The 15,315-nt window shown below is 41.1% G+C and overlaps 1 protein-coding gene across 2 annotated transcripts in view; it reads left to right on the top strand.

Annotated features, from left to right (window-relative positions):
• Positions 1 to 15,315, top strand: part of LOC121167266 (leishmanolysin-like peptidase) — a 53,460-nt gene that overhangs the window by 23,556 nt on the left and 14,589 nt on the right. For both annotated transcript variants that reach the window (XM_040996692.1, XM_040996691.1), the window contains exons 8-11: positions 3,247 to 3,341; positions 5,253 to 5,370; positions 13,003 to 13,110; positions 13,858 to 13,934. In XM_040996692.1, coding sequence (XP_040852626.1) covers positions 3,247 to 3,341; positions 5,253 to 5,370; positions 13,003 to 13,110; positions 13,858 to 13,934 — 398 coding nt within the window. The remainder of the gene's footprint in view (positions 1 to 3,246; positions 3,342 to 5,252; positions 5,371 to 13,002; positions 13,111 to 13,857; positions 13,935 to 15,315) is intronic.

Raw genomic sequence — 15,315 nt, 5'->3', positions numbered from 1 at the left:
GCTCCTGGCTTCGGATCGGCATAGTATCGGCCCGTTGCGGCTCACTTGGGGAGTGAATCATTGGATGGAAGATCTTCCTCTCTCTCTCTCCTCTCTGTATATCCGCCTTTCCAATAAAAAATAATAAAAATAAATCTTTAAAAAAAAAAAAAAAAAAGATTAGTTTACTTGAAAGAGTTAGAGAGAGAACTCTTTCAGTCCCTGATTCATTCCCCAAATTATCGCGATGGCCAGAGCTGGGGCTAATCCAAGTCCAGGAGTCAAGAGCTTTGTCCAGGGCTCTCACAGAGGTGCAGGGTCCAAGGCTTCAGGCCATCCTTCACTGCTCTCCTCGGCCACTGGCAGAGAGCTGGATAGGAAGTGGAGCAGCTTGGACTCTGAACTGGTGCCCATTTGGGATGCTGACTGCACAGATGGAAGATTAGTCAGCTGTGTCACTGTGCCAGCTTCCAGAAACATTTAAGTCCCTTCATACAATGAATTTTTTTTCTTGAAAATCTAATGAAAATTCACATTGTGCTTGGTGAACTGTTAGTGGCCATTGTGATTCTTGGTGACAAGCATGTGTAACAGTGAAATCCCAACCACAGTCTACATCAGCAAACACACGAGATAAGCAGGTGAAAAATGGAGTGCAGCCAGGGAGTGCTCATGCTCTGCAAGTTAGGAGAGTCTGACTTGAAATGCCTGTCTCCTGTCATGCTTTTAAATTTCACTTACTTATTTGAAAGGCAAAGAAATGGAGTTCCGTTGTGCTGAATTGCTCCCAGATGCCCACAGCAGCTGGGTGTGTGAGCACAGGGTGAAGCCAGAGGCCAAGAACTCAAAGCATGTTTCTGACATGGGTAGGACAGACCCATTTTTTGGAATCATCACCCCTGTCCGCATGCCCGGATCTTCACTAGACGCAATCTTGAGTGAGCAGCCCGAGTCCACTATTGACCCAGGTGCTCTGACCTGGGACACAGGCATTGTAACTATTAGGCCCATTGCTCACTCCACTTCTCCTTTTATTGAAACAAAAACAATGTTTCAATAACCTGCTAATTGTAGTGAAAGGCAAGTATTGTTCTAAGTAACATTTTCAGCCATAGGAACTTTAGACACTTGATGCTAAGAAAACCAGAGAAATATATGTAACTTATAAGGCAGAATGACAGAAGGAGAGAGACTTTATCTGCTGGTTGACTAACCCCAACTACCTGCAATAGCCAGGCTTGGGCCACGCTAAAGTCAGGAACACAGACCCGTTCCGGTCCCCCAGACAGATGACAGAGCCCTAAGGACTTGGACTGACCACCGCCTGGCCAGTTGCCTTAGCAGGGTCAAGGTTCAGAAGTGTTATATTTAGAATTTGGACCAGGCACTCCATTATGGAAAACATCTCTTGACAATTACACACCCTGACTTCGAGGTAGTGGTTTTTTTTTGGGAGAGGAAAGAGAAAGAAATGAAATTATAGGGCTTCAGCAATATTAATTTCCAGTGGTTTCTTTTAAAAAAAAAAAACAACAGGACAAAACTGGCATCACAATACTCTTACAGAGGAAACATGAGTTTCTATCATGTTTTTTTTTACTTTTTTACATTTTTACTTCTTGTGTAGATTAAACGTCAGAAACTTTTGAGAAGTAAGCATTACATAATTAACACAGTCTTCCCTGTAAAGTTACATATGCCAACCGCTGTCAACCTCTGAGCCTTGGATAAATTTTTAAGCTGCTAAATTGTTTTTGTTCAAGTTGAAAGAAAATATAGTTGGAGTATTAAAGAATGAGACAAATTATAACATTCTGAGCTGTTTTTCAGTGAACTTTATTTCTTGACTAACTCCATTACTTTTCCTTTTCATCTTAAAGATTTTAAAGAAGAAAACATGTAGGGACAAAAGAATAATCTGGATTTCATTAGTCATTTTGTCAAGACTTGAATGACATGGAGACCATAGTTAATGTCAGCAAAGAAAGTTGCCATAGAAATCATTTGGATATAAGCTATAACATATTCACAATGTATAAAACGTGAAGAAGTGTTACAAAGTGCTTTTTTTGTTGTTGTTATTGTATTAAGAAAGCAAGCAAGAAGAGAAATCTCAATAATGAAGTAGGAGATATCAAATGGTAATAATTGTGGGGTTTTGGTCTCTTCCTGCATCTATTTGAGAAAGGAGAAATAGAGAATATGAATTTGAAGATTATGGAAAAATTATCTCCTTAAAAATTTTAAACTTTTTTTTTTAAGATTTATTTTATTGAAAAGGCAGATTTACAGAGAGATGGAGAGACAGGGAGAGAGTCTCTATTCTCCATCTACTGGTTAATCCTCAAGTGGGCACAGTGGCCGAAGCTGAGCCTATCTGAAGCCAGGAGCCAGGATCCTTTTCCGGGTCTCCCTGGTGTGGGTGCAGGGTCATCCTCCACTGTCTTTATAGGCCATAAGCAGGAAGCACAATGAAAAGTAGAGCATCTGGGACATGAACCTGCACCCGTGGGGATGCTGGCACCACAGGGCAAAGAATTGGCCCAAACTTTAAATGAGGAGCAAGGTCCAAACTTTAAAAAAAAAAAAAAAAAAAAGCAGACAGAGGAATTAGAAAACACAGCAGTTGGTGCTTTTTAAAATTTTATTTTAATTTTTATTGGAGGGGCAGATTTACAAAGAAGAGAGACAGAAAGATTTTCCATCTGCTGACTCACTTGCCAAATGGCCACAGCTGCCGGAGCTGAGCTGATCCAAGCCAGGAGCCAATAGCCGCTTCTAGGTCTCGCAAGTGGGTGCAGGAGCTCAAGTACTTGGCTCTGCTGCCTTCGCAGGCGCATTGGCAGGGAGTTGGATTGAAAATGGAGCACCCAGGACTGAACTGGTGCCCTTATAAGATGGCAGTACTTGATGGTGCAGGATTAGCCCACTGAGCCGTGGTGTTGGCCCTAGCTGGTGCTCTTAGACTTTTTTTTTTCACTCTAATGGTATTTGAAAGATCTTTATAGCATTGTAATTGATGTTCATCTTGTTTACTGCGCATAATTTTTAAAAACAGTGTGAAAAAATGTTATTGCAGATGTTTACTCCAAGTAAATAGTCTGATGTATAAACATGACCTACGTAATGTTACACAGCCTGCACTGTGAGAGAAATTCCTCTAGCAGTGTTGTTGATCAGGGATGTCTTTGGATAGCAGGTGTGTTATGAAATATGTAGTAAAAAATTGGTGTTTTTCACTCAGACCTTTTGAACTTTTCCTTGTAGGGTTTCTCTGCTGGGCTGTTTGCATTCTACCATGATAAAGATGGAAACCCTCTAACTTCGAGGTTTGCAGATGGTCTCCCACCTTTCAATTACAGGTATTTTTTTTTTCGTTTCAGAAGAAAATATTATTGATTTTGGAGGCACAGAGGAGAATGAGTGTATGCGTGTATGCTTGTTCCTGTCGGCAGCTGATTCACTCCCCCAAATATTTCCAAAGACAAACATTGGTCCAGGGTGAAGTCAGGAGCCAGGAATTGAATTCATATCTTTCCACATCGGTGACCAGGACCTGACTATTTGAATGATCACTATTGCCTGTTTAGGGTCTACAAAAAAAGGAAAATGGATACCAAAGCTGTAGCCAAATATTGGCCTCAGGCACCCCAGTGTGGAGTTGGGTGTCTGAACTTGTGTTTTAACCACACTAAATGGCAGCCCCTGTACTTCTCTTTTGAAAGGTTACTGGGAATAAAATTAGACAACTATACCATGTTTAGTGTCATAAGTAATAGTGTTCTGTGGATAAGCTAAGGAAATGTGGAGATTAAAACAAGGTTAGAAGTGAGACCTTTTGGGCCTGGCGTGGTGGTCTAGCAGCCCAAGTCCTTGCCTTGCACATGCCAGGATCCCATATAGGCACCGGTTCTAATCCTGGCAGCTCCACTTCCCATCCAGCTCCCTGCTTGTGGCCTGGGAAAGTAGTCAAGGACAGCCCAAAGCCTTGGGTACCTGCACCCACGTGGGAGACCCCAGAACAAGCTCCAGGCTCCTGGCTTCAGATCGGCACAGCTCTGATTGTTGCAGTCACTTGGGGAGTGAATCATCAGATGGAAGATCTTCCTCTCTGTCTCTCCTCTCTGTACATCTGACTTTCCAATAAAAAACAAAAATAAATCTTATTTAAAAAAAAAAAAAACAGGATGAAGTGAGACCTTTTAGTTTGATCCCTTCATTAAGAAATCAAAATGTAGACAAACCAGGCCTCCTCTTGCCAGGAGGGGTACTTTTCAACACGTTGAACTTAGTTTATTTTTTCCGTATAGTCAGTGTTGAGAAAATGTGGGTAGGTTCTATTTTGTCTTTTTAGTGATTATTGCCTGAGGACCAGCATGGTGGCTCAACCAGCTACCTCCCCCTGTAAGCACCTGTTCATGTCCCAGCTGCTCTACTTCCCATCCAGCCACCTGCTTAAGGCCTGAGAAAGCAGCAGAGGATAGCTCAAATCCTTGGGATCCTGGACCCATATGGGAGACCTGGAAGAGGTTCCTGGCTCCTTGCTTCAGATCTCAGTTCTGGCTGTTGTAACTACTTGGGGAATGAACAGTGGATGGAAGATCTTCTTTCCCATCTCTCTCTCTAAGTCTGCCTTTTTAATAAAAATAAAATTTTAAAAAATAATTATTGCTTATACATGGCAATATTTACATGTTAACTGATCTTAAGCATAACGAGTCAGAAGTATCTATTTTTGTGTAAGGTGTGAAATAGGCATTTAACCTTTTTTTTTTCCCCTCAATGTAGAACAAGTTTCATAGTGCAGTAATTAAATAAATTCTACTTTTCCACTGAATTACTTCATTATGCTTTTAATTTTTCCCTTTATACTTGGTTATGTTTCTGTGCTTTCTTGTATTTTACCTAATTTGTGAAAAGGAAATAGTTAGGCCATTTTTAGCCATGTGAACCCAAACAAGGTAATGTCATCTCCCTAAACTGCCTCTCCCATCCTAGTACTTACCAGACTCAACCCTGCTTAGCTTCTGAGATCAGACAAAAGCTGGCCCATTCTGGCCACGGAAAGTTTCTCTTTGTTTACCTAAAAGTAGGGTTGGTAATCTCATGGAGTTATTGAAAAGGTTAAATTAGAAAATGCTTATAAAGTACTTTACATGGTCTTGGTACGTAGTAAGCCCATAAGTATGTTGATTTCACATTGATTTTTATATTTTATATGTAAAGTGTGGCTAAATTTATAAAAATGACTTTGTTTTATTCTGTAATTACAGTCTTGGATTGTATCAGTGGAGTGATAAAGTAGTTCGAAAAGTGGAAAGGTTGTGGCATGTTCGAGATAATAAAGTAGTTCGTCACACTGTGTATCTTCTGGTGACACCTCGTGTTGTTGTAAGTATTGTTGAATTTCAGGTCTGGTTGGCTTTCTACCCTTTTGTTTCATTATATCCTTTGCTTATTATTCATTATTGCTTAAGAATTTATGATTAAATTTCAGACCGCATAGAAGGAAAAGCAATATAAAGGTGATACAATAAAGTAATATGCCAGTGGAAATCCAAGAAATTAGAAATTTGGAATGACTCTGTTGTGATAGCTTTTAGAATCACTGATACTATTTACATAACTCCTTTTCTTTAATTTGGAGGATTTGTTAGTCAAGTTTCTTTAAAAAAAAAAACACAAATGGTAGGGTATGCAAATGGGAGAAAGAATGGTGTGCAAGAGGGAGAAAGAAGAAACATTGTTCATCTGTTGGTTTGCTCCAGATGACTGCAACAGAGCAATCTGCTTTAACTCAAAACCAGTGATTTAAATATTCCTCTCCTCCAAAAGCACCTTCACAAAGACATCTAGGATAATGCTTGATCAAATGTGTAGCCATCACCCACCCAAACTGACAGATAAAATCAATCTTCGCAAGGACCATTTCCCCCGATTAAATAACAAAAGGCTGTTCTTTTTTTTCTATTGCCTTAACCACATATAAGTTTTTGCTACATGTAGCTCTTTGCTTACTGTTAGATATTTTTAACTGCAGGACTGACATAATCCAGTGAGTGAAGTTACATTCTTAGGAACAATTTTTTTTTTCCTAGAAGGACTATATTTGTAATAAGAGCAGTTTATACCCACATTTCAGTTGTCCTAGGGGCAGGTATCTGGTGAAGCAGTTAGATGCCATTTGGGGTGTCTGCAGTCCATATCAAATGATGAATTCAGGTGTCAGCTCTACTTTTAATTCCAGCTTCTAGTGTATACCTTTGGGCAGCAAGAGTTTGCACAAGTAGTTGGATCCCGGCACAGAACAAGCCTCAGCGTATTCAAGAAGGTTGAGATAATATCAAGCATCTTTTCTGACCACAGTGATATAAACTAGAGATCAACAGGACAATTTTTGAAAAAATTCACAAGCATATGAAAATTAAGCAACATGCCCCTGAACAACCAAAGGGTCAATGAAGAGCGTTACAAGGAAATTTGAAAATATCTTGAAACAAATGAAAGTGGAATTACAACATAACAAAAGTTATGGGATATACTAGCGCAGATCTAAACAGAAAGTCTATAGCAATAAAGACCTACATTAAAAAAAGTGAAAATCCTCTAAGAACCTCCTAATGATATTCTTCAAAGAACTAGAAACAAACTAAGCCTAAATTGAGCAAGAGGAAAGGAATAATAACGATCTGAGGAAAACATGAAATAGAGACTAGAAAGACAATACAGACGATCAGTTAAAGAGTGGGTTCTTTCAGAAGTTAAAATGAATAGACCTTTAGCTATACTGAAAAACAAATAAAAAATGAAAAAAGAAGTATTGCAACCAATACAAAGGATCAGCAAGGTTGCTTCGAACAGTTATTTGCCACCAGACTGGGTAATCTTGAAGGAAAGGGTAAATTCCTAGACACGTACAGTCTGCCAAGACTGGATCAGGAAAGATCAAACATAAATGTAGTAATAAAAAGTTTCCCATCAGAGAAAAGCATAATGACTTCATTTTGAATTCTATCAAATGTTTGAAGAAGAAATACCAGTTCTTCCCAGACTCTTCCAGAAAATTCAAGAGGAGATAATAATTCCAGACTCTTATGAAATTAAAATGACCATATCCAGACAAAGATGCTATTAAAAAAATTACATAGCCTGAAAAAAAAATTACATAGCCTGGCACATTAAATTAATGGCTAAATCTTCACTTACAAGTACCTGGATCTCATGGCTGCCAGTTCACGTCCAAGCTGCTCAACTTCCCATCTAGCTCCCTGTTTGTGGCCTAAGAAAAGTGGTCAAGGAAGATGGCCCAACGCCTTAGGACCATGCACTCACATGGGAGACCCAGAAGAATATCCTGGCTCCTGGTGTCAGAACAGTCCAATTCCTGCTAGTGCAGCCATTTGAGAGGTGAACCAGCTGACGGAAGCACCTAAGCGAGGCTTCGTTTAATAGGCTTCAACCTGCAGTGAAGTATGGCTCAAGGCCTTGGGCCCCTGTATTGATGCGGGGGGCCCAGAGAAGCTTCTTGGCCCAGCTGTTGCCTCTTTTTTTTTTTTTAAGATTTACTTATTTTTATTGCAAAGTCAGATATACAGAGAGGAGGAGAGACAGAGAGGAAGATCTTCCATCTGTTGACCACAGTGACCGGAACTGAGCCTATCTGAATCAGGAACCAGAGCTCCTCTGGTGCTCTCCCACACAGGTGCAGGGTCCCAAGGCTTTGGGCCATCCTTGACTGCTTTCCCAGGCCACAAAGAGGGAGCTGGATGGGACGCGGGGCTGACAGGACACGAATGGCGCCCATATGGGGTCCCAGTGTGTTCAAGGCGAGGACTTTATCCATGCTAGGCTACCATGCCAGGCCTGCCTCTTTTTTTTCTTGTTAAGATTTTTGTATGTATTTGAAAGGCAGTGTATCAGATTAGTCAAGGAAAGATCTTTTATTTTCTGGTTGACTCTCACATGGTTACAAATTTCAGTGTGAAACCCAGCCAAAGCCAGGAACTAGAAATTCCATCCAGGTTTCCCATATGGAGGGTCAGGGCCCAAACACTTGGACTATAATCTACTACTGTCTTCTCAGGTATTAAAGCAGGGAGCTGAATGGGAATCAGAGCAGCTGGGACTCAAGCCAGTACTCTGATACATGATACCTGCATTGCAGGAGGCTGCTTCACCCACAGTGCTGGTCCCAAGGATGTCTACTTCTGCTACTTCTATTCAACCTCATATTAAAAGTCTTCGTCAGAGCAAATAGGCAAAATAAAGAAAGAAAAGGCACCTAAGTAGTAGAGGAAGACGTGCAGTTATTGCAGTTTTTTTGATGTTGTAGTTGACAAATGAGATTACGTCAAATATGCATAATATATATATATAGAAAACCTTAAAGACTCCTCCAAAAGTTGTTAGAACTAGAGAATACAGCAAAAATTCATTCTACAAAATGAGTATACATAAATCAATTTTGGATTTTGTTTGTTTGATGGTCTATTTATTTGAAATTCAGAATTACAGAGAGAGAGAGGTCTTTCATCTGCTATTTTACTCCACAAATGGCAGCAGCCATTACTGGACGAGGCTCGAGTTAGAACCCAGAAGCTTTTAGCGTATCTCCCATGTGGGTGTAGAGAGCCCTTGGACCGTCTTCTGCCTCTTTCCCAGGTGCATTAGCAGGGAGCTGTGTCAGAAATGGAGCAGCTGGGACTCACACCGTTGCCCATCTGAGATGCCAGTATTGCACGCTGCAGCTTAACTCGCCATTCCACAATGCCAGCTCTAGTTGTGTTTTTATACATCAATAAAAATCTGTACAAAAAGAAGTCAAGGTAATTCCATTTATAATATCTATAAAAATATAAGATACTTAGGTATATATTTAACCAAGGGGATTAAAGACCTGCACACTGAAAACTATAAGCAACTGATGAAAAATATTGAGAACAACACAAAGAAATAAAAGGACTTATTATGTTAATAGGGTGTAGGAATTAATTTTTAGGTATTATAGATATAGAGAGAAGGATTTTCCATCTGTTGTTTCATTCCCAGGTGGCCGCAATGGCCAGAGCTACAGTTACCTCTTTTGCTGATTCATCCCCAAATGCCCAAAACTGCTGGGCCAGTCCGAGGCTGGGAGCCAGAACTCAGTGTAGGTCTCCTACATGGTTGGTAGGGACCCAGTTTGTCTTTTTTTTTTTTGAAGATTAATTTTATGTATTTGGCTTTTTGCTTGTTTTTACAGATTTATTTGTTTATTTGAAAGGCAGAGATGTGGGGTGGCAGGGGAGAAATTGTAATCTATGGGTTCTCTCCAAAGAGTACTGCAATGGTCAGGGCTGAACCAGCCCCAAAGCAGGAGCCCCAGGCGCTTTTTCTCTGTCTCCCAAGTGGGCGACAAGTGGGCCACATTGCACTGTTTTCCCAGGAACATTAACAAGTAGCTGGATGGAAAGTCTGAGTAGTAGAGATTCAAACTAGTGTTGATATAGGATGCTGGCATTGCAGGTGGTGACTTAACCCATCATGTCACAATGCTGTGACAGGAGAAGATGGAGAAAGATCTTCCATTCAGTGAACTAATCGCCAATTTACCGTGATATTCCAAGTCAAGATTCTAGAACGCTATGCTGAACTCCCATGTGGGTTCAGGGGCCCAAGTAATTGGGCCATCTTCTGCTCTTTTCCTAAGTGCATTAACACAGAACTGGATTGGAAGTATAGCAGCCAGGACTTGAAACAGAACTCTTTGAGTTTTGCTGGTGTCCCAGGTAGAGACTTTACCCACTGTCACAGTGCCTGGCCCAGAAACTAACTTCCTTGAATATCACTATTTCCTCCCAGGATACACATTAGCAGGAAGCTGGAACCAGGAGTGAAAATAAGACTGTATTCCAAGTAATCCTACATGGGAAGTGGGTGTTCAAAGTGGTCTTTAACCGCTACACCAAATGCCCATTAAAAAAACTGTTAATGTGTTTGGTAGGAGTTTGGTATAATAGTTAGGAGATTGCATTCCATTTTGGAATACCTAGATTCAGTTTTCAGTTCCAGCTCTTGGTTCTAGCTTCCCGCTAATGTGGATCCTGGAGGTAGCAGTGGTGGCTCAAATAATATGGTCTCTGTTACTCGTATGGGAGACCTGTGAGTTCCAGGCTCTTGGCTTTAACCTCTGACCAGCTCAGGTCATTTGGGGAGTGAACCAGCTCATGGGAGTTGTCTGTCTATATGTCATCTATTTGAATGAGTAGTAGAGAAGGAGAGAAAAATTTTCCTTACACTGGTTCACTCTCCAGATGGCTACATCAGCCATGTCATCATTAAGTAGAAGTCAGGAACCAGGAAATTATCCTGGTTTCCCACATGGGTAACAGGGTCCCTAGTACTTGGACCTTCTTCCATTTCCTTCCTAAACACATTAACAGGAAGTTGGATAAGAAAGCAATAGTTCGTGTACTCCATGGAATACTACTCAGCTATTAAAAAAACAAAATGCATTTCTTCATGGCCAAATGGGCCCAATTAGAAACCATTATGCTAAGGGAAATGAGCCAGTCCCAAAAGGTTAGATACCACATGTTTGCCTTAATTTAAGATGATGTCATTCCTAAAAATAGCACCTGTAAGTTGTAACATTATTACACCCTCAAACAGCCTATATCACCCACAATAAGATATTGTGATGTAACAAATGAATGAATAATCAATGAGAGACAGACTGCTTATGAATATCAAAGAACTGAAAAGCTTGATATGCTTTTAATACATTATGTTATTCTGCAGTGGGTTGGGAAAGCAGAGAAATCTTCCACCTTCTTAGAGTGTGTGAGGAAGATGTTAAGTATAATCTATCAAGATTGTAACAGGTAATTTATAGACAACAGACTTGAATCTGCATTAGACATTAGCAAAAAGTATAAAGACATACAGTGGGATCCAAGAGCAATCCTGACAGCCTCTTAGTAGGAGGTCATATGCACAGAGCAGGAGGCGAACAGGAGTGGAACAGGAGGACAGGAGGAGAGTTGTATCCTAACCCCGGAGACTCCTGGTACCTCACCAAGGACTATCAGTATGGGCACCAAGGACTATATCCCAACTGCCAAGGAGATCACAGGGAATTGGAGTGCCCTCATAGGCTGAGAACTCTGAGGTCAACCATTCCCTATCGGATCTCCCACACGGGATGGAAGAAGCCCAGATCCTTCCTCACAGGATCTAATGTCATTGGAACAACAGCCAGGAGCCCTGAGCAGTCCTCAGAAACAGAACAGTAAACTTCCTTTGGGACTCGGGAGAGGAGCTTTCTCTGGTCCTTACTTAGTTCCAACTTTGGCTCCCCACCCTCTCTTGCAATGACCATCAGGGTCGCTCTGGAGCCCCCAAAATTAGATCAGATAGACAGACAGAGACCAATAAGGAAAGCTTAGAACAGTCAGGAAAAAGCTTGGACTCCCATATACTTTACTAGATAAGACACAAACATCAGTTACTCCTCACTAAGGTATTGAAGATTTCTCTGCACACCCCTCCTAAAACTGTTCTGCTCCTCAATCGTTAACATATGGCTTGTTAGAGTTATAAGCCTGTTTGGACTATCCTAAAATTTGCAAAGTTCAGTAAAAATCATGCTTGAATACTATAAGCTGCTAAATATAAAAATGAAAATAGACACGAGACAGCTGAATAGTACCCTATAACCATTTTAAGGTTTATAGCAGCCAGTTGTGTATATACTAAAATTGAGATGTCAATGAAGTAGTTACAGGATGTGGTTAAGAACTTGCATTTTCTAACATATTGGTCACTCAATACCACGTTAATTACTTTCATGATATTGTAAATTTCCATGTTTCTTCCTGTCATTGAAGTTGTGTAGTGGCGTTTCATTGGATGAAATAATTCACAACAATTGTGAATTGCTGCCAATCTTGCCACTCCAAGCACGACGAAATCTCTCCCGAATCCACTGGCTGACATAGTCTACCTTAGTGTCTCTGCCCAGATTTTCACTGCCAACACATGGCTGGGGTAGTTGATTGATTTGTTCTGTCCTCCGTCCTCTGTTGTGGTACCAGGTGTCCTCTGCAGGTTCCGATGGACTGCCATATCCTCCATGTGCACCTGGATATGCTGTCCACTGCTCCATCTGAGCCACTGAGGAGGCTCAGCTTTGACACATGCACTCCATGGTCAGACCATGGAACCTGCACTTCTCTTCATGGTTGAGGTTCTGAGTTCAGCAGTTCAGTTGAGGGGATTGCCAAACAAACTTCATCTGAGGTGATCCTAGACATGATTTTTGTGTGTGCTTGCCAGTACAGGGTCTGGCACATTCTGTTACCCCAGTCAGTTTATGCATATGTTAGTGTATGGAATTGCTCCATCAGTTCTGTCTCCAGCTCTGTCTTTTACACAAACCAATGGATGTTGCAGTCCAGCCCAATCCTGCCCACCGTACACTCAGCCCTCACACAAATCAGTGGGAGCTGCAGCCTACTTGGAGCAACCCACAATAACTCCCACAGGCCTGCCTCCTTCCCTGGTTCCTGTGCTTGCCAATATGTACAGAAAACTGGTCCAATCTGACCCACATCACATTCAGCTCTCATACGTGTCAATTGGCATTGAAACCTCGTTCAACCCAACCAGCCCCACTGTCCAGCCCACACACATGCTGGTGGGTGCCACACTGTCTAGCCATGGCTGCCCCAGTCCTGATTTTCATGCTCTCCAGAGGCAGTGATAACCCAAGAGGGAGTTGTCCACTGTTTTCCTACTGGGCTCAGAAAACAAACACCAAGGAAATATCATCTCGTGTCTGTCAGAATGGTTACTATCTAATAGATGTCAGGTAGATGTTGATGGTATGGAAGAAAGGGGACCCTTTGTACACTGTAGGCAAGAATGTAAATTAAGCTCTTAATTTTCATCAGCATAATTCTTCAGTGTCTACTTTATTGCATGTTATATAGTGTTGTTTCTGATGATAATTTCATGAGATTTATATTTTTTTTCAATTCTTAGGATGAAGCACGAAGACATTTTAACTGTCCAGGTCTTGAAGGAATGGAGCTTGAAAATCAAGGTGGTATGGGCACTGAGCTCAACCACTGGGAGAAGCGGTTACTAGAGGTCAGCTTATATTTAAATTTTACTAGACTTTAAGAATGTTTATTTATTTTTTCGTTAAAGAAAGAGAGCAAGTGAGCTTTCATCTTCTAGCCACTGGTCCTGTGCCCAAATACCTGCAACAGTTAGGGCTGGGCGGGAGCTGAAGCCAGGACCTGGGCCTGCAGTCCAGGTCTCCCAAGTAGACGGCAGGAGCACGTCTATGTGAGCCATCTCCATTGTCTCCCAGGGTCTACATTACCAGGAAGCTGGAGTGAGGAGCCAGAGCCTGGAATTAAACCCCGGTTTTCTGATCATGGAACGTGGGCATCTCAACTGCTCAGCCAAACACCTGTTCCTCAGACTTTCACATGTTTAATGAAAGTAATTCATACTCATGGGAAAGGTATTCAAATAGGTTATAACATAATTGAAGTACCACTTTTCCCCTTCGATTTTGAAATTCACTTTCCAGATATAATCACTGTTAAAGTGTTTCATAGACCCACCATAAACATTAAAGACACAGGTATGTGAATTCTGGTTGATTACCATTCCAGGGCAATTGCTAACAGTGAAGACATTTGAGGCAGACAATAGATTTCACTTTCAGTTTTGGAATTTTAATGAGTTCGGTTTTCTATCATTTTTAAATGAGCAGTTTGACAGCCTCTCATACTTGAAGTATTTTGAATCTATGTCAGAGGAATCACAAATTCTTGGGAGTTGCAGGATTCAACCGTCTAATCAGAATATGTTGCTGGTTTTCAGAATGAAGCAATGACTGGTTCTCACACCCAGAACCGAGTCCTGTCTCGAATCACTCTGGCGCTGATGGAGGACACTGGGTAAGACCGCTGTGAGAATGTGATATCAGGTGCTTTTTAAAATGGAGTGCATATTGTGACCATGGCTTACATAAATGCCTAACAGAGAAATTGAAGCACCTTTGTACCTTTAGAAGAGAGATGATAGTATATTCCTTAATATTAAAGATTATGTTCTATAAGTGACACCGAATTGTTGAGGTTCATATGTGTTCTTTTAAATACTTTATTATGAATTGTACAAATATATACAAAATACATCTATATAGAATGCTGTATAACACAGTGAAGTCCAAATGCTTAGAACCTGGATTCAATAAGGATTAAAATTATATCTTAATTACTTAAAAATTGTATGTGTAGCTTCCTTTCAGACTATAGTTTCCAAAATTGAAGGTATCAAGTCATGTGACCCCTGGGAGCACAAACATGAATCCCTAAAACATATGAATACTTCTAATGTATCTGCACAACTAGCAAAATTAATCGTAATTTCTTTTTTTTTTTTTTAAAGATTTATTTATTTATTGGAAAGTCAGATATACAGAGAGGAGGAGAGACAGAGAGGAAGATCTTCCATCCGATGACTCACTCCCCAAGTGAGCGCAACGGCCGATGCTATGCCGATCTGAAGCCAGGAGCCAGGAACTTCTGAGTCTCCCACACAGGTGCAGGGTCCCAAAGCTTTGGGCCGTCCTCGACTGCTTTCCCAGGCCACAAGCAGGGAGCTGGATGGGAAGTGAAGCTGCTGGGATTAGAACCAGCCCATATGGGATCCCAGTGCATTCAAGGCAAGGACTTTAGCTGCTAGGCCACGCCGCCGGGCCCTAATTGTAATTTCTTAATATCTGTTAGATATTCCCTCTGTTTTTTGTTTTGTTATTGATTTGTTTAACTCAGGATCCAAATAAGATCCTGATTGGTTGTTATGTTTCTTCAGTTTTTTTTTTTAAGATTTATTTTATTTTTTGATGGGAGAGGCAGATACACAGAGAGGAGATACAGAGAGAAAGATCTGGTTCACTCCCAGAGTGGCCACAATGGTTGGTGCTGAGCCAATCCAAAGCCAGGAGCCAGGAGCTTCTTCCAGGTCTCCCACAGAGGTGCAGGTTCTGAAGGCTCTGGGTCATCCTTAGCTACTTTCCCAGGCCACAAGCAGGGAGCTGGATGTGTAGTGGAGCATCTGGGATGCAAACTGGCACCCAAATGGGATCCTGGCACAGAAGCAAGGCAGGGATTTAACCACTAGGCTGTCATGCCAGTCTCTCTCTTAAATCTTTTGATCTAGAACAATTCTGACACATCTCCCCGCTTCTACCTCTTTTTCATGTCATTGATTATAGACAATGAAGTATTCTGAACTTCCTTGTATATTGCTTAGTTCAAAATTCTCCCTACTTAT

Source organism: Ochotona curzoniae, unplaced genomic scaffold (genome assembly GCF_017591425.1).
Source record: "Ochotona curzoniae isolate NIBS_2020 unplaced genomic scaffold, NIBS_Ocur_1.0 patch356, whole genome shotgun sequence".
In the NCBI taxonomy this organism is placed as follows: Eukaryota; Metazoa; Chordata; class Mammalia; order Lagomorpha; family Ochotonidae; genus Ochotona; species Ochotona curzoniae.
This window is presented reverse-complemented; position numbering and strand designations above follow the sequence as displayed.